At 46.0% G+C, this 26,500-nt stretch overlaps 1 protein-coding gene across 1 annotated transcript in view; it reads left to right on the top strand.

The window, feature by feature from the left end:
• The window catches only part of LOC143986468 (vomeronasal type-2 receptor 1-like), a 58,151-nt gene extending 37,282 nt beyond the window's left edge, over positions 1 to 20,869 (top strand). Inside the window, exon 2 of the mRNA XM_077484812.1 lies at positions 19,982 to 20,869. Within this exon, the coding sequence (XP_077340938.1) occupies positions 19,982 to 20,869 (888 nt within the window). The remainder of the gene's footprint in view (positions 1 to 19,981) is intronic.
• Positions 20,870 to 26,500: the final 5,631 nt, after the last annotated feature.

Below are 26,500 nucleotides of genomic sequence, written 5' to 3'. Positions count from 1 at the left end.
CTTTTGCCCTTGCTTTTTATGGTGGATTAAGGGTAGGAGAACTAGTGGGTCTTAGCATTTCACACTTTCTTTCTGATGGTTCACTTACGCTGCATATACAATTGTTAAAAACGGATCACTAGAACATGGGGTGGATCACTCCTAGTTAGGGATGAGCCAAACACCCCCCGGTTCGGTTCACACCAGAACCTGCGATTGAACCGAAAAAATTTGTGCAAACTTTAGAACCCCATTAAAGTCTATGGGACTCGAACGTTCGAAATCAAAATTGCTAATTTTAAAGGCTAATATGCAAGTTATTGTCCAATGTATCAATGCAAAAAAAAAGTTTTAAAACGGCCATTTTTTCCGAGGCACTGATTTTAATGATGCTTAAAGTGAAAGAAAGTGAAATATTCATTTAAATATCGTGCCTGGGGGGTGTCTATAGTATGCCTGTGAAGTGGCACATGTTTCCCGTGTTTAGAATAGTCCCTGCACAAAATGACATTTCTAACGAAAAAAACAAGTGATTTAAAACTGCTTGCGGTTTTAATGTAATGTCTGGTCCTGGCAAAATGGATGAAAATCATTGAGAAAAATGGCATGGGTACCCCCCCCCCCCCACCCATTACCAGCCCCTTTGGGTCTTGTATGGATATTAAGGGGAACCCCGTACCCATATTAAAAAAGGAAAGATGTGGGGCCCCCAGGCTCTATATACTCAGAACAGCAGTATACAGGCGGAGCAAACAAGACAGGGACTGTGTAGGTCTGTTGTGTTAAGTAGAATCTGTTTGTAATTTTGAACTGGTACATTTTTTAAGTGTAGCTCCAGTCCAAAAATCTATTTTTAAGCTTTTTGGAAAACATAGGGAAGGGTTATCACCTCTGTATAATTTTTTGGCCATCCGTCTTTTTTCTTTTTTTTTACTTTAAAGAGTTTATTGAGGCCGGTAATAATACAATGTGAACAAGAAACACAATGACATCCATAGCTATACAATCAAATATGCTTAAGTTTATCTATAAAACCAGAATACATCATACTGTGAGCTGGAACCAAAGTAGGACGGAGTGGTTGCTAACACTGTTCGCCAAATGGCTTCGCTGTAGGCGGAAATCCAAAGTCTCACAGCAGTGCCATTAATGAAATCAACATACAAAATTCGCATACCACATGCAAATATAACCAGAGAACATATTTCCATTGTGTTTAACCAAAAGTAGAAATTTCTTAAAGCCTCAGAAGAGTGTTATGTAAAGAGTAGGTAGCAGAAAGTAGCGGGAAAAGGCACGGAAGAGGAGGGGAAAGGGGCCTTGAGAGGAAGAGGAAGTGAGAAAATAAAATAGACAAAAAAGTGAATGAGAAATAAAAAGAATAAAAAAAAAGGTAAAGGGGGGATCGGGAATAAGAAAGAGGGGGTCAACCCCCACAGCCAGCGGAGTCGCCTCCACGTGGCTGTGGGAGATGTGGGTCATTCCTAGAGAGCAGTGTGCTTCCCCTTTTCAACCTGAGACAATCTCTGCGAATGTCGCTGAGTACCTGAAGATAATCCATGGTTGCCAAGTTACCAGGAAACTCTCCACTTTCTCATCTGCCTGAGCCCTTGTGTTTTCCAATTCGTAGATGTCTACAACTCTGTGTAGCCAATCTTTCACAGAAGGGACCAGAGAGGACTTCCAGTGCACTGGGATTAAGGATTTTGCTGCATTCAGTAGATGTACGGTGAAAGAGCGCTTGTATCTCTTCAGAGGTCAGCTGGATATGTGTAACAAGCAGCCAGCAGCATCCAGGGCCAAAGTGGTACCTGTCATCTCCCTGATGTGCTTCCTTACTGTATCCCAAAAAGGGACAACTTGCGGGCAGTGCCACCATATGTGCAGTAAGGAACCCACCTCCCTCTGACACCTCCAACATAGTTCGGAAACCTGTGGGTTCCATCTGTGTAACCTTTGGGGGGTTAGGTACCAATGTGTCAGTAATTTAAAGGCAGTTTCCTGAATTTTAGTGCTAATTGAGCACTTATGAGCTAACAAACAGGCACTCCTCCACTGCTTCCCACTGATTGTTACCTGTAGGTCCTCCGACCACCGTCTCCTGGGTCCGTCCCCCATTGTCTGTTTAGCCTCCTGCAGCCACGCATACGCTATCGAGGTAGCCTTAATAACCTGTGTACCAGAGAGACACACCGACTCAAAGCCTGTCAAGTGCCTATTAAACGTGCCCAACTTCCCGTGCGTCAGTAAATAACTCCTCAGTTGGAGGTAAGTCCAGAAAGTCAACCTGGGACGGCCCAAGTCCCCTTTCATTTCTGGGAGGCCTTTCATCTCATTGTGTGTGTAACAGTCCTTGGCTAGTAAGGGTCTATCTCCATTGATAGTCTGAAGCTGTGGGTTACCTAGCCCTGGAATGAAGTCTGGATTGTCGTGAAGTGGTGTCAAGGGGCCTCTGCCTGAAGTGATTTCGGTCCGTAGGGGGAGATCCTGTATCAGCCTAAGTGTCGTCCCGGTTACCGGGTGACGTTTCAGGTCATCCGGATATGCCTCCCAAGGGATCCAGGGTGAAAAAGTCAGCGGTAATGAAAAGATTGACCTCTCCAACGCAACCCAGTCCTTAGTGTTGCCATGGCAGTGCCAATCTATGATTCTCGCCACATGCGCAGCCACATAGTAATTGTGAAAATCAGGTATTCCCAGTCCTCCGAGCTCCTTTGATCTAATCAAGGATTCGTACTTAATTCTCGGCTTTTTGTGCGCCCAGATAAACTTCATGATCAACGATCGGAGGGCATGAAACCAACGCCTCGGGATCTTGATGGGAAGTGTGCGAAACAAATAAAGAAGCCTCGGGAGAACTGTCATTTTGACGATCGCCGCACGGCCAAACCATGAGAAGTTTCCCGTGTGCCATCTCGTCAGGTCTTGTTCGATAGCCTTAAATACGGGCGTAAAGTTTTGCTCAAAGGCCTGGGAGACCTGCGAAGGCAACCTAACCCCCAAATAATTCAGGGAGCGAGATTCCCATCGAAAGGGTGAGTTGGCTTTCGTCGAGATGAGCGTCTGTGTCGGTAATGTCACGTTCAAGGCTTCAGACTTCGCGTAATTTATTTTTAGGTTGGATATGTATCCGTATTGTTTAAAAGCATTCAGCAAATTAGGGAGGGACGTGTGTGGAGAAGTCAAGTAAAAAAGCAAGTCGTCTGCATAAGCTGCAACCTTGAACTCCCCGCCCGCCATCCGGAAGCCGCTTATGGAGGGCTCTAGATTAATCAACCGAATGAACGGCTCCAGGGTCAAAATGAATAACAGCGGAGACAGTGGACAACCCTGTCTTGTTCCGTTGGCAATACGGACCCTCTCGGATAGTGTGCCATTTATTTTCAGTTGAGCCGTGGGGTCCCGGTATAAAGTCGAGATCCAGGCTAACATGTTTGTGCCCAAACCCACATGCCTACACGTGGCCATCATGTAATCCCATGCTACTCTGTCGAAGGCCTTCTCCGCGTCCGTAGACAGGAGAAGGCCCTCGACCGTACCCTTTTCCGCCGCGTGGATCAGCAGCAAGGACTTAATAACATTGTCCTTGGCCTCCCTCCCCAGCATAAAGCCCACCTGTTCTGGGCCTATCAAATTAGCCAGGAGCGGTTTTAATCTTTCCGCCAAAATTTTAGCAAAAATCTTCAAATCTAGATTTAAAAGTGAGATTGGCCGGTAGCTTGCACACTCCGAGGGGTCCTTTCCTGGTTTCGGTATGACCGTTATAAAGGCTGAGAGCCAGTCCTGTGACGTCCTTGTAGATTGGGGCAAGAAGTTCAAGGCCTTCCCCAATGGTCCATCTAGAAGATCAATAAAAGTCTTATAATAGATCGCTGTGTACCCGTCAGGGCCCGGACTCTTTCCCAGTTTCAGTGATTTGATCGCCTGCTTAATCTCCGTCACTCCTATCGGTTGTTCCAGAGAGTCTGCATCGGAGTTATCAAGGGAAGGAAGACCGCTCTTAGTCAGAAAATCTGCGATAATCTGGGGTCTGTCGCCTGACATGTCTGGTTGTCTATGTTGTCGTGGCAGGTTGTAAAGATTGGAATAATATGCATGAAAATGGCCTGTGATGGCTTCTGTAGTAATATTCAGAGAGCCATTGGACTGCTTAATGCCCAGTATGGCATTACTGTAGTTCTGCTCTTTGAGGGCTCTGGCTAACGTCCTGCCTGTTTTGTTCCCCGATTCATAGTAGACTCTTTTCCTAAAAAACAGGAATCATTTAGATTTTGTTTCAAAAATCCGCTGGAGCGTTTTCCGCAGGTCCAACAGTTCCCTGGCCGAGTCTATCGAGAGCGACTGTTTGTGTAATGTCTCTAGTTTGTTAATACGGTCGGTCAGTGCCAGTACTTCCCGTGCCTCCAGTCTCTTACGTTGTGCCCCTAATTTCATCAGCTCTCCCCTCATCGTACACTTATGAGCTTCCCAGATAGTCAAAGGGTCGATATCTGGTGTGTCATTTCGCGCAAAGAAGTCAGCAATGGACTCAATTTGGGCAACAACGTCTGGTCAGTAAGTAAGGAGGAGTTCAGTCTCCAGGATTGCGCCCGTGGGGATGGTCCCGTCGGGGTCAGAGTGAGAGCGATTGGGGCATGATCCGAGATCGTTTGCAGACCGATACGGGCATCTGTCAATTTGGCTAGATCATTTCGGGAAATAAAAAGATAGTCCAATCTAATGTGTTTTTTGTGCGGGATGGAGTAAAATGTGTAGTCACGTCCGTCTGGGTTCTTAAATCTCCACGCATCAATCAGATGTAAGGATTGCAAGAGCTTTTTAATACACTGGAGAGTCTTATATCGCACACACGTTTTGCCCGTGGACGTGTCCAGTAGTGGGCTCAACGGTATGTTGAAGTCTCCACCCAGAACCAGACAGCCGGTTGCAAAACCCATTAACTGATGGATTAGATGCCTGCAGAACGTCAAATGTCCTTTGTTGGGGAAGTATACATTTGCTATAGTAATGGGCGTACCTCCGTATTTCCCCCTAATGAATACATAGTGTCCTTCCGTGTCAGCTAACTGCTCCGCCAACTCAAAAGGCGCATTTTTGTGAATTAGGGTTGACACCCCTTTGGATTTGGCTAGGTTATTTGTGGAATGAAAAGCCCTGGTATAGGTCGCGTCAGTAATTCTAGGCACGGCATTAGTCTTAAAGTGTGTCTCCTGTAGTAACACAAAGTGCGGCTTACCCTTCTTGGCTTCCCTCAACAGCGTGGTGCGTTTTTCAGGGATATTCAGTCCCCGTACATTATGCGATATCACGGTGGGTGCAGCACCCAGGGATGTATAGGCCATGGTGTGCGGCCAGGAGACCCGTGGTTCGGAGGGGCCTGTGCACTGGAAGAAAAAGCAAAAAGTTAAATAACAGTTTCAATGGGTGGCTATAGAAGCGTGGAAGCAATAGCAAGCAATTTAGTTAGGTTACTCCAGGGGGTTGACCCAAGCCCCAAGAAAAAGAGATCTAAGGCTATAGTAAAAGGAGAACAAGTATTATCACTAGATAGTTCCCTATCCAGCTACGATGTGGTGTCCTTGAAGAGCCAAGGCACCTTGTGGGGGCGAGAGGGAAACGTCAACTCGGAACTTATATGAACCAACATAAATTCCTAAACACTGTAAATGAGTTTGATGTCACGTAAAGCCATCTCCACTCGACGCGCGGCCCTAATATGTAAACTTATTAATTAAGCGCATTAATCAACCCTGAGAGAGTGGGGCCCCACGCCCCACCGAAGTGAGGCGCCCGACCCCAAACTCCCCCTGTGTTAAAAATCATACATCTACACCTACATATAGACATATATATATATATATATATATAGAGCACTGCATACACAGTAAACTGAGCAACATCCCAAACTACGGAAACCCCGCAGCAACCACCGCCTTCCAAGTGTTGTGGTGGCATTCCAACCCCGTCAACAACCTGCAAACCAAAAAATGCCTGTCCAGCCTCCCTCCGAGCAGGCCCTGTAGCTTTGAAAGGCAGAGTAGTAGTCCGGTGCAATATAGCAAACGCGAGCCGAGTCCCCATAGATATGAGCCTCAGCCCCCTGGGGAGCTCCCTTCCCGGTCTTGAGAGGGGCAGTCCAGTGTGCCCGGGCAGGTGCCAGTCAATCTACCTCGTGCAGATGAATCGATGACAGGTCAATCCCCCTAAAGCAATGAAGCCTACTGAGCCGTGTGAAGGAGAGAAGCATTAGGTTTGGTGCCCCCCAAAGGGGGGTCGAGATGCTATACTGTCCGTCGATGGGTGCTGCAGGGCAACCAAACCATCACAAAGGAGGCCATCAAATGGCGACCGACCCTCCTCAGTCACAGGTTGTTGAAAGTAACAGGTGCAAAAGTTGTTGACGATGCTGCGAAGTGAGCCGCGGCCATTATTCTCCAGCCCTGTCCCGCTCCAGGGCACCTCTCAGGTTTGGCGTGCCAACTTTTGAGCTTCCAGCTTTGCCATATTTCAGTTTCTTGTTGCTGTGCTTCTCCGGAGTGGCAAACGGCGAGCGTACTTGGTTTTTGCATTTAGGGGGGAGGGCGAATTCTGCATACCAATCCGGGAGCTCCACAAGCTCCAGGCCTAGATTTGCACAAAAGTCCGGTAGGTCCAGAGGTGATCGCAGCACATGCTGGCGACCATTAGCAGCTACAATAAGTGCAAAAGGAAAGCGCCACGTGTAGTTCAAGCCTTTTTCTCTCAGCTGCTCAAGCAAGGGGCGTAAGGCTCTGCGATTCCTGAGGGTGATCTGTGATAAGTCCTGGAACAGCATGATAGTTTCACCATTAAAAACAATCCTATCATTCCTGCGGGCCTTGCGCATTATGGACTCCTTTAGCTGGAAACTTTGGAGGCAGCAAATCACATCCCTGGGGGGAGCATTATCTAATCCCCTCGGTCTAAGGGCCCTGTGCGCCCGAACAAACTCAATCACAGTGTCCTCTTGTCTTTCCAGGAGACTATTGAACACTCTTTGGAGCGCAGGGACTATTTGGTCAGCATCCACAGATTCGGGTATTCCCCTCACCCTTATGTTGTTCCTTCTCCCCCTATTATCGAGGTCTTCCAAATGCCTGTTCATTTCAATAAAATGCTGTGCATGTGCCGTTGCTACCTCATCCAGTCTATGTAGGGCCTTGTCCCTCTGCTTGCCAGCATGCTCTGTGGCTGCCAGTTTTTCAGTGAGAGCCACTAGGTTCGTTTTCAAGCCTGTGATTGCGGCTGAGAACGTAGATTTAATGTCTGCTGTGAAGCAGGACATGTCCGCATATGTCAGGGGCTGATTAGACTTCGTTTTCCCCCTACCTGGGGCCTCCGTGGGCGAGTCTGAGTCTCCGCTCTGGTCCACCTCATGGCGGGGAGTCGGCGCCATCTTGGATTCGGCCGCGCTGCTCCTGATGGCGGAGCTGTGTTTAAACAGCTCCGAGATGTTTCTTGCTGCCGCGGGTGTCTGGCCACATCTGGGGCGAGAGGGTGCCGTGCTGCAGTGCTTTTTACCCGGCATTGAGGGCTGTGCGGTGGGTTTTCAGGCCGTAGGGCCGCGCGTCCGACGGAGCTCACCTAATGTGCTGCCATCCTCGTTGCGCGCCAAGCCAAGCCCCCATCCGTCTTTTTTCATCTCACTTCCTGTTGTCTCCTTCCGTTTGCAAGTAGGAGACGTTTGTAAGTTGGATGTTTGAAAGTAGGGGCCTTCCCTATATGTTCTGCAGAAATTTGGGCCTAAGGTGTTGATGTTGCCACAACACTGTTAGCTCTCAAAGTGACTCTTGGTGGGTGCTGGAGCGCCCTGCTGTGAACTATTATATCAAGATTTGTAATTACATGCCATTGTTGAACAGTGGTAGAAAAATTGGGCCTGTGGTGGTGGTGGTGGTGCTGGTGCCACAACACTGTAAGTCCTCACAGTTACTCTCAGTGGGTGCTGGAACGGGCCATGCTGTGAAATATTATATCAAGAATTGTAATTACATGCACTTGTTAAACAGGGGCTGAAAAATTGGGCCTTAGCCACTGGTGCTGGTGCCACAACACTGCAACCACTCACAAATATTGTAGTTGAGTGCAGCAATGAACCCTCCTGCAAAATATTGCATCAAAAATTGTAATTACACGCCCCTGTTAAACAGAGGCTGAAAAATTGGGAATTAGGAACTGGTGCTGGTGCCACGACACTGCAACCTCTTACAGATACTCTAGTTTGAGTGCAGGAATGAGTCCTGCTGCAAAGTATTACATCAAAAATTGTAATTACATGCCCCTGTTAAACAGAGGCTGAAAAATTGGGAATTAGGAACTGGTGCCACGACACTGCAACCTCTTACAGATACTCTAGTGTGGGTGCAGGAATGAGCCCTGCTGCAAAGTATTGCATCAAAAATTGTAATTACATGCCCCTGTTAAACAGGGGCTGAAAAATTGGGCCTTAGCCACTGGTGGCTGCACCCAGAACTAAACATGTTCTTCCAAGCTATAAGCAGGATCATTGAGGAGGAAGAGGAGAGTCAGTCAGCATAACAGGATAGTCACTCAGCATCAGCATAGGCAGTCTTGAAGGGATGTGACATTAAAAAAATATATATATTCAGTTACATCAGCTTCAGGTGCTTGGTAGCTGGTGGTGATCCAATACTGATAAATCTTTATGAAGGTCAGTCGATCAACCGAGTTTTTGGACAGGCGCATCCTGTGATTTGTTACAAAACCTCTAGCAGCACTGAATATGCATTCCGAAAGAACACTGAATGCAGGACAGGCCAGTAGCTCAGTTGCATACAGTGCAAGCTCTGGCCAGTGATCCACCCAGAGGATTTTCGGTGGGAAAGGTTTCCAAGTCTGATCTTGCCCCTAGGTATTTCTGCACCATGTAAATAAGACGCTGGCAATGATTGCTGGAATCGATCATACCTTGGGGCTGCGGAGTAAAAAATTGTCTGAACGCATCGCTCAGATGGCCACCTTCTTCACCGCTCCTTCTGTGACTGACCGAAGCCTCAGCAACATCTGTCCAGGACCAGGAATTTGTAACCTCACAGTCTCTGGTAATGCATTGCACAGAGCTTTCTGCAAGGCCTCTCATAGATGTCTCATCCTCTGCTCCCTCTGCAATGGCAAGATAAGGTCCACAACCTTACCCTTGTACCGTGAATCAAGGACAGTTGCCAGCCAGTAATGATCCCTCTCCTTGATTCGCTGAATACGAGGATCCTTCCACCGGCTTTGCAGGATCAGGGAGGCCATGCAGCGTAGGTTAGCTGAGGCATTCAGTCTGGAGTCCTCTGGGTCACTAAGGATGACATGATCCGCAGCCACCTCCTCCCAGCCACATACAAGTCCACGGGTTTCTTGGGACTGTAAATCATCCCTAAAAGACTGCTGCTGATGCTGAGTGCCAGGCTCCACCTCCATGCTGACACAATACTCCTCCTCCTCATCCCCTTCCTGTGTGATAGGCGGGCCAGCAGGAACACTGTCTGGATAAAGGGGGACTTCAGAGGCAACAAAGTCCTCCTCTTCTTGCCTCTGTTCTGCCTCAAGTGCGCTGTTCATTATTCCAAGCAGCGTGTGCTCCAACAGGTGGACAAGAGGTACAGTGTCACTGATGCATGCACTGTCACTGCTCACCATCCTCATGACCTCCTCAAATGGTTACAGGACAGTGCATTAGGCGGTTCTTGGGCAGGTTCAATTCCTTTTGGAGCTCAGCCAGCCGAGCACTGGCATTATATGACTGGTGGAAATGCACACAGACTTTCCTGGCTTTCCTCAGGACATTCTGTAAGCCCAGTTACCAACACAAACCGCTGCACCACCAAGTTAAGGACGTGAGCCACACAGGGCACATGGGTCAGTTGTCCCTGACGGAGGGCGGAGAGGAGGTTGGTGCCATTGTCACAAACCACCATTCCTGGCTTAAGCTGGCATGGCGTCAACCACCTCTCAGCCTGCCCCTGCAGAGCTGACAGAATATCTGCCCCAGTGTGGCTCATGTCCCCCAAGCACACCAGCGTAAGCACGGTATGGCATCTTTTTGCCTGCGTCCTTGCATAGCTCCTTGAATGCCTACGAAGCACCGCTGGTTCCAAAGTCATCACTGGAAAAAACCTGGCAGTATGCTGCAACTGGTGGAACATGACTGCCAGATTGCTGTCCTTCTTGGGCATCCCCTCTCTCTGGGCTCACTCTACTGACTTCCTCTAGCTGGGTATCATAATCAGAGCCTTCAAAACGCTGGGCATCCTCCTGGAGCATTTTCCCAATACTGTGCTCAAACAGTTCGGGGGACTCCTCAGGATGACATGGTGGGTCTAGGGAAGGAGTGACTGATGCCATTGAGATGAGGGAAGAGGCTGCGTTGGCAGCTTCTTTGCCAGTACCCTGAGCCTGGGCCTGGGTGAGAGAGGAGGGCTTGGTCATCCACTCTACCAAGTCTTCGGCATGTTGCGGCTCAACACGTACAACTGCTGAAAATAAGGACAAGCGTGTCCCATGGCCATGTGCTGATGAGGATGCACTGCGTCCACGACCAGAACTGTTGCCTCTAGACACAGAGCCTGCTTGCCTTATTTTATTGGCTCGTGACTGTCTGCCTCTCCTTGTTGGCCTTCCAGAAAAACGAATGGCCTGCAGGGAGATGAGAACACCAACAATTGGGGTAGCTCTAGGTGCAAACTGAGCAGATGACACAGTAAAGCGACTGTAATTACTGCAGCTGCCTCCCTGTGGTATAGGATCTGAAGAACACCAGCAATTGTAGTAGCTTTAGGTGCACACTGTGCAGGTGACACAGTACACTGACTGTAATTACTGGAGCTGCTTGCGGTATAGGATCAGCAGAACACCAACAATTGGGGTAGCTTTAGGTGCACACTGTGCAGATGACACAATACACCAAATGAAATTACTGGAGCTGCCTGCGGTATAAGATCAGCAGAACACCAGCAATTGGGGTAGCTTTAGGTGCACACTGTGCAGATGACACAGTACACTAACTGTAATTATTGGAGCTGCCTGCAGTATATGATCAGCAGGACACCAGCAATTGGGGTAGCTTTAGGTGCACACTGTGCAGATGACACACTACATCAACTGTAATTACTGGAGCCGCCTGCAGTATAGGATCAGCAGAACAACAGAAATTGGGGTAGCTTCAGGTGCACACTGTGCAGATTAAACAGTACACCGACTGTAATTACTGGGGCTGCCTGCGGTATAGGATCAGCAGAACACCAGCAATTAGGTAGCTTTAGGTACACACTGTGCAGATGACACAGTACACCGACTGCAATTACTGGAGCTGCCTGCGGTATAGGATCAGCAGAACACCAGCAATTGGGGTACCTTTAGGTGCACACTGTGCAGATGACACAGTACACAGATGGTAATTACTGGAGCTGCCTGTGGTATCAGATCAGCAAAACACCAGCAATTGGGGTACCTTTAGGTGCACACTGTGCAGATGAAACAGTACACCAACTGTAATTACTGGAGCTGCCTGTGGTATAGGATCAGCAGAACAACAGCAATTGATGTAGCTTTAGATGCACACTGTGCAGATGACACAGTACACCGACTTTAATTGCTGGAGCTGCCTGCGGTATAGGATCAGCAGAACACCAGCAATTGGGGTAGCTTTAGGTGCACACTGTGCAGATGACATAGTACACTGACTGTAATTACTGGAGCTGCCTGTGGTATCAGATCAGCAGAACACCAGCAATTGGGGTACCTTTAGGTGCACATTGTGCAGATGACACAGTACGCCGACTGTAATTACAGGAGCTGCCTGCGGTATAGGATCAGCAGAACACCAGCAATTGGGGTAGCTTTAGGTGCACACTGTGCAGATGACACACTGCACAGACTGTAATTACTGCAGCTGCCTGCCTTTGGTACAAGATCTGAAGAACACCAGCAATTGGGGTAGCTTCAGGTGTACACTGTTCAGGGGGCACAATACACCGACCGTAACTGCTGCAGCTGCCTGTGGTATAGGACCAGAACAACACTAGCAATTGTGGCAGCTTCAGTTGTACACTGTGCAGGGGGCACAATACACCGACTGTAATTGCAATAGCTTCAGAGCAAATAAACACACTATCTCTATGAGCCGTGCGCAACACACTACGTAAGGCCTTATATAGTGTGGGGTGTGTACTTAACCCCCTGAGCCCTAATTGGCCACAGGCATCCTGCCTGTGGCCAATTATGGCTTTCCTTGGTGACGGCGCTGTGATTGGCCAAGCATGCTGGTCATAGTGCATGCTTGGCCAATCATCAGCCAGCAATGCACTGCGATGCCGCAGTGCATTATGAGCCATGAGCGCCACTCGAATTTGGCGCAAACGGCCCATAAAGTTCTGGTTTTGCAGAACGGGCGAACAGCCTGTGTTTGAGTCGTACATGTGTTTGACTCGAACACCCAGCTCATCCCTACTCCCAGTGATCAGGGCTCTTTACTAGAGGGACAGCTAACCAATATGGCATCACAAACACGGTCCTGCTGGTTGGGGGGAGATTTTAGTGTGCTTTGCTGTATCTAAGCACAGGACATTTTGGTGTGCTGGTAAGCACAGCTCTGAAGAAGGGGGTGCTCCCCCAGATTGCGTTAGTGTGCATATGTGAGGCTGCAGTAAAACTTGAATGTTCTAACTCATGTCATCCTTCTGTATACTTGCTGTAAACTTATGAAACTTTGTGAGAGTGCATTTTATTGGTTGTTTTTTATCAATAAATTTTACCCTGATAATGCACTAGGGGTTCGTGCCTTCCTTTTCTTTATTTTTGGGATACTAATCCACTTTGGGTCCTTTCACATGGGAGTTCAGTCTGTCCATTTTCTCATCCATCTGGTGAGGGATGAAAAAAACACAGTAATTCACTCCTATAGGCAAATAGATGTAAACGGATGATCCGTTTACATTGATGTCCTTTCAGGTCTGTTTTTTTTTTTTTTTTTTCAAAATTTTTTTATTAGGAAATAATAATCAGAGACAGAAATACTTAGTGGTAGAGCATATAGAAAGCATACAGAACAAGAGATGCAAGTTACATAGTGAGCATCACATATGATCAAAAATAATTAAACATGGCAATGCAAGTGAACCAATTATGAACTGTGAGATCCGTATAGATAACGTGAGTATTAACATCTGAGATACAAGATACCACATGGTGCAAAAGAAAAAGAAATTAATTTTTCTGTAGAACATAAAGAGGCAAAAAGAGAACTCAAAGATAAAGAAAAGAAAGTAAAAGGATAGTAAAGTAGAGAGAGGGGAGAGACCAGCACATTCAATGTAGGAGCCTGAAAATAGACCACGGTTTCCATTTTGCATCGTACAATGGGATAGAGTCATGCAATGTGTGATGGATTTTTTCAACGTGCATCATGAGGTCTATACGTGAAAGGATCTGAGCGAACGGTAAAGAGGGAGATTTCCAGTTAAGTGCTATGGACCACAACATGGCCAGACAGATCGAATGAATCAGGCATCTTAAATGTTTAGGAGTATCAGGTGGAGCAACAAATAACAAAGCATGAGACATGTTGATGTTAATAGTATAACCAGCCACCTTATGGATTAAGTCAAAGAGTAAACACCAGACCGGCTGAATCCGGGCACATTCCCAAAAAATGTGTTTAAATGAGCCTGGGCAGGGGCATCCCATAAAACAAGTGGGGGAGACCTGGGGAAACATACGATGCAACCGATGGGGCGTATAATACCATCTAGTAAGCAGTTTAACAGCGGTTTCTCTAAGGGAGAGAGATTTAGAGCATTGGCGCATGTTTCTCCAGGCCTTGTCCCAATCTAATGCGTCACAGTCCAGCCCAAGCTCAGTTTCCCATTTACTATGGTATGGCAATTCTACGGTCGCCACCATTGATGACATGGCCCCATAGAGACCGGAAATGAGGCCTCTCTGTCTAGGAGCAGTGAGGCAAATCTCCTCAAAAAACCCTGGGGGCCGGGTGTAAGGGCCAGGGTAATGTCGTGAGAAAAAATGGCGAATCTGCAAGTAGTGAAAAAATTCCGCATTTGGGATTGGATGACTGGACTGCAACTCCTGGAACGTGGCAAAATGGGAGTCAACCAGGAAGTCCTTTAAGGCAACCAGGCCAAGTTCAATCCAAATACGGAATGCGATTCGGGGATTGTGGGCCGATGTGAATCTAGGGTCACCTAAGTATGAGGCCCCCATAGGTGTCTGGGGGACTAAGCCATACTTATTGCCATACATATGCCAGAGACGCAGGCCATCTAAAACACAGAGATTCTCATGGATATGAGGGCAATTCGGTACGTATGGGGACCACATAACGTTTTGTAGGACTAGGGGGCGTATGGATTCCTGTTCAAACTGAACCCACGGCACCCTAGAGTTCCTAATGGACCATTGGGCTTGCTGGGAGAATCTACTTGCCAGGTAGTAAAGCCAAATTTGTGGGACACCCAGACCACCATTTGAGGCAGAACGGTACAAGACATCCCTAGCAAACCTGGGAAGTTTATCCTGCCAAATAAACTTATTGAGATATGCTTGAAGCCGATTTATATATGACTTTGAGATTCTGATTGGGAGGGACCGGAAAGCATATAACAAACGGGGAAGTATGACCATCTTAATAGCCGTTATGCGACCCATAAAGGAAATGTGTAAATTGGACCAGGATTTCAGGGTGGACTTAATATTAGCAAATAACTGAGGATAATTGGTTGAGAAGAGGAGTTTATAGTTGTTGGACAGGGCCATCCCTAAGTAGGAGAGGTGGGAAGAAGGCCAATGAAAGGGAAATGTCTGCTTGAGATGAGAAAGTTCTTGCAGGGGAATACCTATGGGGAGAGCTTCAGATTTGGATAAATTAATGGATAGGCCCGAAACATTAGCAAATTTCGATAAGACATCAAATAAATTGGGAAGGGAAACTAATGGGTTGGTCAAAAACATCAGGACATCGTCCGCATACATACAGAATTTGCTAGTCAAAGTTCCTTTTGTATATCCAGATATGTTGGGATTGTTCAAGATAGCTATGGCCAGGGGCTCGAGAGCCAGGGCGAACAGAAGCGGGGATAAAGGGCAACCCTGCCTGGAGCCCCTACCCACCCCAAAAAAGGCTGAGCAGCAGCCCGGGATCTTTATCCTAGTCTTATGATTCTTGTAAAGGGTGTGGAAAGAGTGCAAAAACTCGCCACAGAATCCCAGCCTCTGTAAAACATTAGTAAGGTAGGCCCAAGAGACACTATCGAAAGCCTTCTGGATGTCAAGACTAAGTAGCAGAAGACTACGAGAGTGTACATTAGCGTCCTGAATAATATTAGTTGCCAATCGAATGTTATCAGTAATTAGTCTATGAAGAATGAAACCAGATTGGAATGGGGAGATAAGGCGGGGAATCTGGAGGGCCAACCTATCTGCAAGGATTCTACTGAAAATTTTGAAATCATTATTCATAACTGAAATTGGTCTTTAATTTTGGGGGAGTATGTGATTTTTGTTCGGTTTGGGGATCATGGACATGTTAGCTAATAACATTTCCTCTGGGAAGCAGCCGCCCTGCATCACCCAGTTAAAGAGGTAGGTGAGTCTGGGGGCTAAGACCGAAGCAAATTTTTTATAATAGATAGCAGCAAAGCCGTCAGGGCCTGGGGCAGAGCCTTTTTTAAGGGATTTAATTACATTTAAGACTTCTGCCGTGGTGATGGAGGAGTTTAGATGTGCTAATTGGGACTCAGACAGGGTTGGCAATGGCACCTCATCCAGCCAAGTGTTAATCTCTGGGGCCGCAATATTCGGGTCATGGACCAACAAGGAAGCATAGAATTTTTCAAAGATCGCTAAAACTTCCTTGGGGTGTGACGTGAGGTGGCCTTCACTAGAGGTCAATTTATAGACATGCGTAGGTCGTTGGGAATGCTGTAACTTGCGTGCGAATCTCGAGGAAGCCGCACCATCCGATAGGATGTGTCTAGCTTTCGCAAATCTAAGGATTTTTTCTGTGTTATTTGTTAAGAGGGAGTCCAATTCTAAGCGTTTACGATCAATCTCCTGTCTGGTAGAGTCCAAGTGTAAGGTGGGCGAGTTCTTGTATAAGTGATCGAGTTCTTTCGTCAATGTTAGAATTCTACCGTTTAATAGTTTATTACGGGCAGCCGATATCGCTATCAATTTACCTCTTAAAACCGCCTTATGTGCCACCCAGACTGTGGAAGGTGACAATTCCGGTAGGGCATTGATTGAAAAATATTCTTCTATCGCCTCTTCCACTTTGGACACTGTGTCAGCATCTGTCAGGAGAGATTCATTAAGTCGCCAAGAATGTGACATGGGGGACAACCTAATGAAAGTCGTAGTGAAGGCTTTGGCATGGTGGTCCGACCAGACGCAGGGGTGAATACAGCTCTGAGTCGAATTGGCTAGGATAATGGGGGAGGCAAAGATGTAATCCAGCCTGGCTGAACTGTTATGGGGGTGGGAGTAGAAAGTGAACTCCCGAACCCCTACATTATGTGCACGCCAGGTATCCAAGAGTTGACACTCTAAGAGACCGTGGGTAAGTGATTTGGGGAAGGCCCTAGTGAGGGGGGTGTGGGAGGAGCGGTCTAAGTTTGGATTAGCAACCAAATTAAAATCCCCCCCAACAATCAGGTGAGGAGAGTGGAAGGAGGCCAATTTCGATTAAAAGGATTTAAAGAAAACAGCAGGGGCATCATTGGGGGCATACACACTTGCAATAGTCAATTCCCTGTTATGTATCGAACCCTTGATAATAACATATCTACTGTCAACATCTTTATAGACACGTTTCACCTCCATAGGAAAGGAGGAATGCAGGAAAATGGCTGCGCCCCTAGATTTAGAGTGGTACTGAGAGAAGAACGCCTGAGGAAAGTTCCTATGAAAAAATTTAGGGTGAGAGTTATGGGAGAAGTGGGTTTCTTGGATGAGGAGTATTTTAGCATTTACTCCCTTGTAAAAGTCAAACGCCTTGCGCCTTTTGGTGGGGGAGTTAAACCCCTTAACATTATGGGACACATATGTAATTGCCATAAGGAGGAACAGAGGGAGCGATCAGATGGGAAGCCCCAATTATCAGACAATAATCGGGGAAAATAGATTGAGGGGGGCCAAAATAAGGGAGAGCAGATAAGGGCGCAGCCATCAACCCGCTAAGAAATACATATATGCATAACACAGTCCACATCAAGCATAATAAAACACAGCAATGTATATAACGTTGCGAAAAAGGAGAATGTATAAGAAGTGCTGGAGCCCCTAAAATAGGGGGGGGGAGAAGAAAAAGAGAAAAGAAAAAATGAAGTTGGGGAGAAACATAGAAAATGTGAGGAAAAAACTGTTCCAGGAAACCAAAACCCCTGAGCTCAGTCATAATCCAGAATACGTAGAGTCCAGGTCAAAAACATATAACAGGGGGGTCAGGTTGACAGGGGAACCGACAACAATAAAAAAGATAACCGTCGGGACCCGAGCCCCTGAGAGAGACCAACAACCTGAGAAAAAAAAACAAAGGTAACTTCGAGACACCAAGGTCTCAGTCCCAGCTTGCTCTAACGAGAAAAGGTAGGTAAAACAAACTTTGTATGTATTCTGCTGGGGGGGGAGAAGCATGTCACAGCACCAAGAGACACCAGCATGGAGCTGCCATAACGGGAGTAGAGGAAAAATGGGGAGCATACCCGCAGCCAACGTCATGGAGGAAGTAATGTCAAGGGGGAGCACATAGGAGTAGAGGTCTTCAGCGAGGACTTCCCCCGTTAAGCTCACCAGTCCCATAACGAATCCGCCTCCTGTCCCTCCGTGATGGTGGTGTTTGCCAGATGGGAGCCGGTCTTGGGGTCAGCGGGGGTCTCCGAGCATCCGCAGCGCCTAGGAGTCCCAGTTTCACCAGCAAATCTTGTCCTTCCTGAAGCGTAGACACCGAGTAAGTGCTGCCATTTTGAGGAACAATCAGTCTAAACGGGAAGCCCCATCTATACCGAATACGTGCCGACTGGAGTGCAGAGGTGATTTCTTTAAGTGACCGACGTCTCTCCAGGGTGGCGGGCGAGACATCTGGGAAGATCTGGATGTGGGTGTCGTCAAGAAAAATACGCTGTTTGTTTCTAGCAGCACGTAGGATCTCCTCCTTTACCAGGAAATCTTTAAGACACAGGAGGCTTCGGTCGGAGGGCTCTGTGAATGCGGTCGCATTTAAATGCCGCGGACTCGTGGTCAGGCAAAAGGGATTTAAACAGGCGGATCACTGTGGGGATAAGGTCCACTTCAGTTTCTGGGATTCCTCTGAGGCGCAAGTTATTACGCCTATTCCTGTTGTCGAGGTCCTCGACTTGCATTTGTATTGTGGTGAAAGCAGAAGCCAGATTTTCATGTTCCCTGCTTAAATCATTGTGAGCTAAAGCTAGCTCATCGTGCTTACTCTCAAGTCTCTCCGTTCTGGAGCCCAAAGCAGCGATTTCCTGCGATAGCGTGTGGGACGTCTTGTGCAACTCAGTCTGGAATTTAGCTGCCATTTTATCATATATGGCTTCAAGGCTAGCATCCAGGTCGGCCTTGGAGAGGGTGTTAGACTCACCAGCCCTTGTCAGCGGAGGGAAGAGATCCGAAGAGACCTGTGGCGCGGAGGCCGGAGAGGCGGCGAAACCGCCCTGATCCGCGCCATCTTGAGACATCATGCCGCTATCCCTCGTCCGGAGGAGATAGTGGGTTAGCGTATGCTGGCTCGATTTGCGGGAGTTCTTCTTTTTGGCAGGCATGCACCGCGATGAGGGGACCTGGGGGGTATCAAAGTTGAAGCGGTAAAGATGTTTTATAGCCCCCCAGGGCGCTGATGAAGTTCCGGTCTGCACGGAGCTCTCACTCTAGGCTGCCATCTCGATCAGCGCCGCGCATGCGCCCCCCAGGTCTGTTTTTTTAAACCCAACAAGTCTAATTTTTTTGTTCAGTTTAAAAAAAATGGAAACAGATGTAAGTGGACAAAGGGTCCATTTTTACATTGATTGTTAGGATCTGGCTCCTGCCAGTGTCCTAACAACCAGGGACTATTCCCTGCTGTCAGCAGCAGGGATATGTTATGCCGTGTACACACGACCGGACTTTCTGGCAGAAAAGGTCAGACGGAATCACTTCATCGGATATTCTGATTCTGATTGTGTGTGGTCTTCATCTGACTTTTTTCTTAAAAAATTCTGATAGACCTAGATATATAACATGTTTTAAATCTTTCAGATGGAATCAATTCCTATCGGGAAAACCATTCGCCTTTATGCTGTTCCGATGAACCAAAAACGACGCAAGGACAGCTATTGGCTACTGGCAAATGAACTTCTTTTTCTAGTCCCGTCGTATGTCATTGCATTTGAAATGAACGGACTTTGGTGTAATGGTGTGAAGGCAAGTACGTTCGGTCAGAACTCTGTGGGAAAGACCGTCAGAGTTTATTCTGAAAATCCAGTCGTGTGTACGCGGCATTATTGGTTGTTAAGGAGCTGGCACCCGCCCACTTCCCTGCTGTTAGCGGGGAATTCCTCTGCTGACAGCAGCATGTAAACAAAAGATCTGAAAAAAAAATGCCATGAGGTCCCCCTCCAATCCATACCAGGCCCTTTGGATTGGTATGGATCTTGGGGTAACTCAAGCCAATATTTTTTTTTAAATGGCGTGGCCCCCAAATTACATACCAGGCTCTTATTGGAGCATGCGGCCTGGCAGGGCTGGAAAAGGGGGAACAAGCATTGGGGGGGAAATATTGTTGATATTATGATCTAATCTTCTATGGGTGACAGATGTTTGGGTAGGGGTGCAATTTTAGTGCTTGCCATAGGTGCTTCTTTCCATGGATTCATCCCTGTTTGTGTGCCATTTATTTATTCCATTCTACACAATTTTAATTATATAATTAATAACATCTCATTTATGCATTTTCCAACATATTACCCAGATCACTTATCGAGCCACTGACCTACACCTGAGTGATGTAAAAATATATCCGACTTTATTCCGTATGACACCAGACGATTGGGTTCGTTTTTCAGCTATTATAAAACTTTTGGAGTATTTGGGATGGAACTGGGTTGGAATATTAACAGCATGGGATGGCAGCGGTGATGAGGAGGCCCAAGAACTGAGGAAGAAGATGAGCCAACATGGGATCTGCACAGATTATATCATTCAATTAACTCATAATAAAGAAGTTGCTTTTCAGAGAATAAGGATTATTAGTAAATCAGCAGCTAAAGTTATCATAGTGTGTGGAACCTTCACAACCGAATTTTATTATTTTATTTATGAAATGTCCTCTGTAATAGAAACAATCACATTTATTTTCCCACCGTCGTGGACTAAACTATCTTTTGTCAATGCTTCGTGGGATGCATTAATCAAATACAGCTTTATTTTTATTTGTTCACCAAATGAAATAGCAAACATTGAGCGTTATGAGAATGGTGTCAACTTCTCCAGCTGCCCAAATGACCCAATTCTGGAAGATATTGGTCTGTATGCATTTCACTGCCTTTCCTCAAACATATTAAAAAATGACCGTTTACAGCTTTACAATAATTTTTCTTCAGAACATTGTACAGATTTAAAAAATGTTTCATCCTTTCTTGCTGTTTTTTCAGCAATGCTCTCCTATGCCTACAAGGCTGTATATGTTATGGGCAGTGCTCTTCATGCAATGTACATGGAGAAACATAAATCTGAACAAAATAGATTACAGCACAGAGTAAGTTGGATAATAAGTGTTTATATTACTATGATCCTATCCTATATTATAGGACAAAAGTGTGTCTTTGGTTGGCTCAATAAAGTTGTAATGGAGAAGTGATGTCATCAGTGTGCCACCATTTGTTTGCTTTGAGCCAGTACAATCTGGTATATGGCAACACAGCTGCCATTGCTACAAAAATCTAGAAATTCATGACACCAGCATTGTTCTGTCCATTATCTTGTGTTCTACAGTGATGACATAGCTGTGATTGCCAACAAAACGCCGGCCACAGGTGACATTTTATGGAAGACCACATCAGTGTTTTCACTTTACCTCCTTTCTGGCATCTCATCAGTAAGGATGAGCCGAACACCCCCCTGTTCGGTTTGCACCAGAACCTGCGAACAGACCTAAACTTCATGTGAACCCTATTAAAGTCTATGGGGCTCGAACGTTCAAAATCTAAAGTGCTAATTTTAAAGGCTAATATGCAAGTTACTGTCCTAAAAAGTGTTTGGGGACCTGGGTCCTGCCCCAGGGGACATGGATCAATGCAAAAAAAGTCTTAAAATGGCTGTTTTTTCGGGAGCAGTGATTTTAATAATGATTAAAGTGAAACAATAAACGTGCAATATTCCTTTAAATTTCGTACCTGGGGGATGTCTATAGTGTGCCTGTGAAGGGGCACATGTTTCCCGTGCTTAGAACTGTCCCTGCACAAAGTGTAAATTCTGCAGAAAAAAAAGTCCTTTAAAATCACTCACGGCTATAATGAATTGTCGGCTTCCGTAATACAGAGAACACTCATTGAAAGTCATTGATAAAAAAAAAAGAAAATTCAATTACCAGGCCCTTCAGGTCTGGTATGGATATTAAGGGGAACCCCGCTTCAAAAAAAAAATTGGCGTGGGGTTCCCCCTAAATATCCATACCAGACTCTTCAGGTCTGATATGGATATTAAGGGGAACCCCACTTCAAATAAAAAAAAAATTGGCGTGGGGTTCCCCCTAAATATCCATACCAGACTATTCAAGTCTGGTAAGGATATTAAGGGGAACCCCGCATCAAATTTTAAAAAAAATTGACGCGGGGGTCCCCCTAAAAATCCATACCAGACCCTTTAGCCAAGCACGCAACCTGGCAGGCCGCAGGAAAAGAGGGGGGGACGAGAGAGCGCCCCCTCTCCTGAACCATACCAGGCCACATGCCCTCAACATTGGGAGGATGCTTTGGGGGTCTGGGACCCCACAAAGCACCATGTCCTCATGTTGATGGGGACAAGGGCCTCATCCCCACAACCCCGGCCGGTGGTTGTGGGGGTCTGCGGGTGGGGGGCTTATGAGAATCTGGAAGCCCCCTTTAACAAGGGGACCCCCAGATCCCGGCCCCCCTCCTGTTTGAAATGGTAAGGGGGTACAAAAGTACCCCTACCATTTCACAAAGAAAGTGTAAAAAATAGTTAATTAAGACAAACACTTTTGAAAAATTCCTTTATTAAAAATAAAAATAAAAGATTCCAGCGGTGGTAATCCACTCTTGCTATCCAGCGACGGATGATCATCAGGTTTGTCTTATTTAACAATTTTTTACACTTTCTTTGTGAAATGGTAGAGGTACTTTTGTACCTCCTTACCATTTCAAACAGGGGGGCCAGGATCTGGGGGTACCCTTGTTAAAGGGGGCTTCCAGATTCTGATAAGCCCCCACGCAGACCCCCACAACCACTGGCCAAGGTTGTGGGGATGAGGCCCTTGTCCCCATTAACATGGGGACATGGTGCTTTGAGGGGTCACAGATCCCCAAAACATCCTCCCAATGTTGAGGGCATGTGGTCTGGTATGGTTCAGGAGGGGAGGTCCTCTCTCGCCCCCCTCTTTTCCTGCAGCCTGCCAGGTTGCGTGCTCGGATAAAGAGTCTGGTGTGGATTTTTAGGGGGACCCCACATCAATTATTTTTTTAATTTTCACGTGGAGTTCCCCTTAATATCCATACTAGACCTGAAGGGTCTGGTATGGATATTTAGGGGATCCCCACGTCAATTTTGTTTTTTAATTTGATGTGGGGTTCCCCTTAATATCCATACCAGACCTGAAGGACTTGGTATGGATATTTAGGGGATCCCCACGTCAATTTTGTTTTTCAATTTGATGCGGGGTTCCCCTTAATATCCATACCAGACCTGAAGGACCTGGTAATTGAATTTGGGGGAATCCCAGGCTTTTTTTTTTTTTTATCAATGACTTTCAATGAGTGTTCTCTGTATTACGGGAGCCAACAATTCATTATAGCTGCGAATGATTTTAAAAGACTTTTTTTTCCTGCAGAAATGACACTTTGTGCAGGGACAGTTCTAAGCACTGGTAACATGCGCCCCTTCACAGGCATACTATAGACACCCTCCAGGTACAAAATTTAAAGACATTTTTCACTTTAATCATTATTAAAATCACTGCTCCCGAAAAAAACAATGTTTTTAAAACTTTTTTTTGCATTGATCCATGTCCCCCGGGGAAGGACCCGGGTCCCCAAACACTTTTTAGGACAATAACTTGCATAGTAGCCTTTAAAATTAGCACTTTAGATTTCTCCCATAGACTTGTACAGGGTGTTCCCGGCTTTTCGAATTTGCCGCGGACACCCCAAATTGTTCACTGTTGTAACTCGAAGCTCATCCCTACTCACCAGCACTCCAGGTCATTCACATTCCCTACAGGCAGTTCAACTTCCCTCCAAGCTCCCTGCTACTTCCTCAGCTCTGATAGAACAATGTACTCTCATCAATTGATTTCCCTCCATTGCTACCTACCTTCCATTAAATTCTACACACTCCGTGCTTGCACATAATGCTTCTCTACTGTACATAATTCTCTCTGTCTTACCTTATGCACTAATTTCCTGTACATACTTCAATCTATCATACTGTTTACCACAACAGTTCTTAATATACTTCCCACCACCATACATTATGCTCTCCTCTTCTGCATATACTGCTTAGCACAACCCCCGCAGGAGCCCCTGAGTATAACGGGTTCTTTCCCAAAGTAGCCAAATGCTGGCATGATTCCCCATGAGCAAAGACAAAATTGTTATTTTTATTAAAAGGTTGAAAAGAGTGAAAACGCTATCAAAAATTGCGGACTTTGTGGGTATAATATGAGGAAGTAAATTATACAATATATATCTTTATTATAAAATAGTTAAAAAAAACATACAAAAAAAATAACACCCTTTAATTGACAAGGTCAACAGATACCCAATAGCGCAAAGTGTGGAGGCATGGATCCTCAATAGCAAATCAAGTCCATAAATCACTCAAAAATACATGATAATGTGTTGTATCAATAGATTGTGTCCATGATCTCCTCCATGCTAGCTTGTCAAATTGTTGCCTGATGAAGGAGCATGCATGTTCCGAACGCGAGCGCTGACACGCCCCCTTGTCCATCACTGCTGACTTGCCGACCTCCTTTAGTCGCAGAGCCTTGGATGCCACCGGAGTGGCCGGGATTGACGACCGCTTCATGTGCCTGTTTTTTATCCTCTCAAATGTGAGTTGAACTAATTTTAATCAAGCTTTCGGCATTTAACCCTATGCTACACTCAGAGTGGTGTCGCTTTTTATCCCTCTTTCACTGCACACAGAGTAAATCTTCTACTCTGACAGCTGGCTGCCTACTGATTTTAATCCAGACTTACAACTAGGTCTGACTACAGCGGCATATGGTTATTGCCTCCCCCCAGGATTATTGGTGAACTTTGTGGACTCACCTTGTCCCCTTAGTCCATTTCCGCTTTTCCAGTCATACTTGCTGAGCTGTGCATCTAGTGATCCATATACACCATTACCACCATGAGGGCCCCAGCTCAGCTAGCAAGAGAAGGACTATCCTTTTGTTAACCACTACAGCCCCGGACCAATAAACACCTTAAGGACCAGAGGTCTTTTTCCAATTTCGCACTGCGCTGCTTTAACTGGTAATTGCGCGGTCATGCAATATTGCACCCAAACGAAATTTGCGTCCTTTTCTTCCCACAAATAGAGCTTTATTTTGATGGTATTTGATTGCCTCTGCGATTTTTATTTTTTGCGATATAAATGGAAAAAGAGCGAAAATTTAGAAAAAAAAAGATATTTTCTTCTTTTTGTTATAAGAAAAATCGAATAAACTAAATTTTAGTCATACATTGAGGGCAAAATTTATTTAGCCACATGTCTTTAGTAAAAAAAATGTCAATAAGCGTATATTTTTTGGTTTGCACAAAAGTTATAGCGTCTACAAACTAGAGTACATTTTCTGGAATTTACACAGCTTTTAATTTATGACTGCCTATCTCATATCTTGAGGTGCTAAAATGGCAGGGCAGTACAACCCCCCCCCCAAATGACTCCATTTTGGAAAGTAGACACCCCAAGGAAATTGCTGATGGGTATGTTGAGCCCATTGAATATTTATTTTTTTTGTCCTAAGGGATTGAATAATGACAAAAAAAAATAAAAATTTACAAAAAGTTGTCACTAAATGATATATTGCTCACACATGCCATGGTTATATGTGGAATTGCAACCCAAAATATATTACACTACTTCTCCTGAGTATGGGGATACCACATGTGTGGGACTTTTTGGGAGTCTAGTCACGCACGGCACCCCGAAAACCAATCACCACCTTCAGGATTTCTAAGGGTGCAAATTTTTGATTTCACTCCTCACTACCTATCACAGTTTCGAAGGCCATAAAATGCCAAAATAGCACAAAACCCCCCAAAATGACCCCATTTTGGAAAGTAGACACCCCAAGCTATTTACTGAGAGGCATGTTGAGTCCATGGAATATTTTATATTTTGCCACAAGTTGCGGGAATATTACAAACTTTTTTTTTTTTGCACAAAGTTGTCACTAAATGATATATTGCTCACACATGCTATGGGCATAAGTCAAATTATACCCCAAAATAAATTCTGCTGCTTCTCCCGAGTACGGGGATACCACATGTGGGGGACTTTTTGGGAGCCTAGCCACGTACGGGACCCCAAAAACCAAGCACTGCCTTCCGGATTTAAATATAAAATGCTACCAAAAAAACTGTTAGCGATCACAGGGATCAGGCCTGACTCTGCGATCGCTGCAGTTATGTGTTTAGTGTTTTGTAAGTGACAGTGATCGATCGATACTGCACTTGGGTGGGCTGGGCAGAGGGGCAAAACGCAGGTGCTAGCAGGTATCTGGGCTGATCCCGCTAACAATGCATTTTTTTGGAACCCTGAACTGCTGGGGACGCTAGTATAGATCTGATCAGATCAGATATTGATCTGTTCAGATTCTATACCACTACAGGAGGTTTATGCTTTGCGTGTGGGTGTTAGCGGTACTGGCACTAACCTAGCGCTGCCTGGGGCGACGCAGACCCTGACCCTAAAACCTAATTGATATCACCCGCCGGGTGATCAGGGGGTTAAACCTTTATTGGGTAATAAATGGTGGGTGCCCTGATGCTATAAAAAGCAAACTAACCAGAGTCACCCGTAACACTTATACGGTGATCAGTGGTGAAAGGGTTAACTAGGGGCAATCAGGGGGTTCAAATTTTTATTAGGTAGTATATGGGGGTCCCTGGCGCTATATAAAAACCTGATGGGGAACCTAAATAACTAACTGGCTAACCAGCGTCACCAGTGACACTTATACTGTGATCGCTGGTGAAAGGGTTAACTAGGAGCAATCAGGGGGTTAAAACCATTATTGGGT

The sequence above is a fragment of the Lithobates pipiens genome, unplaced genomic scaffold (assembly GCF_037356315.1).
Source record: "Lithobates pipiens isolate NorthernLeopardFrog02 unplaced genomic scaffold, aLitPip1_a1.2 Scaffold_160, whole genome shotgun sequence".
NCBI lineage: Eukaryota > Metazoa > Chordata > Amphibia > Anura > Ranidae > Lithobates > Lithobates pipiens.
The sequence above is the reverse complement of the archived record's forward strand: the minus strand, read 5'-3'. Positions and strand labels throughout refer to the sequence as shown.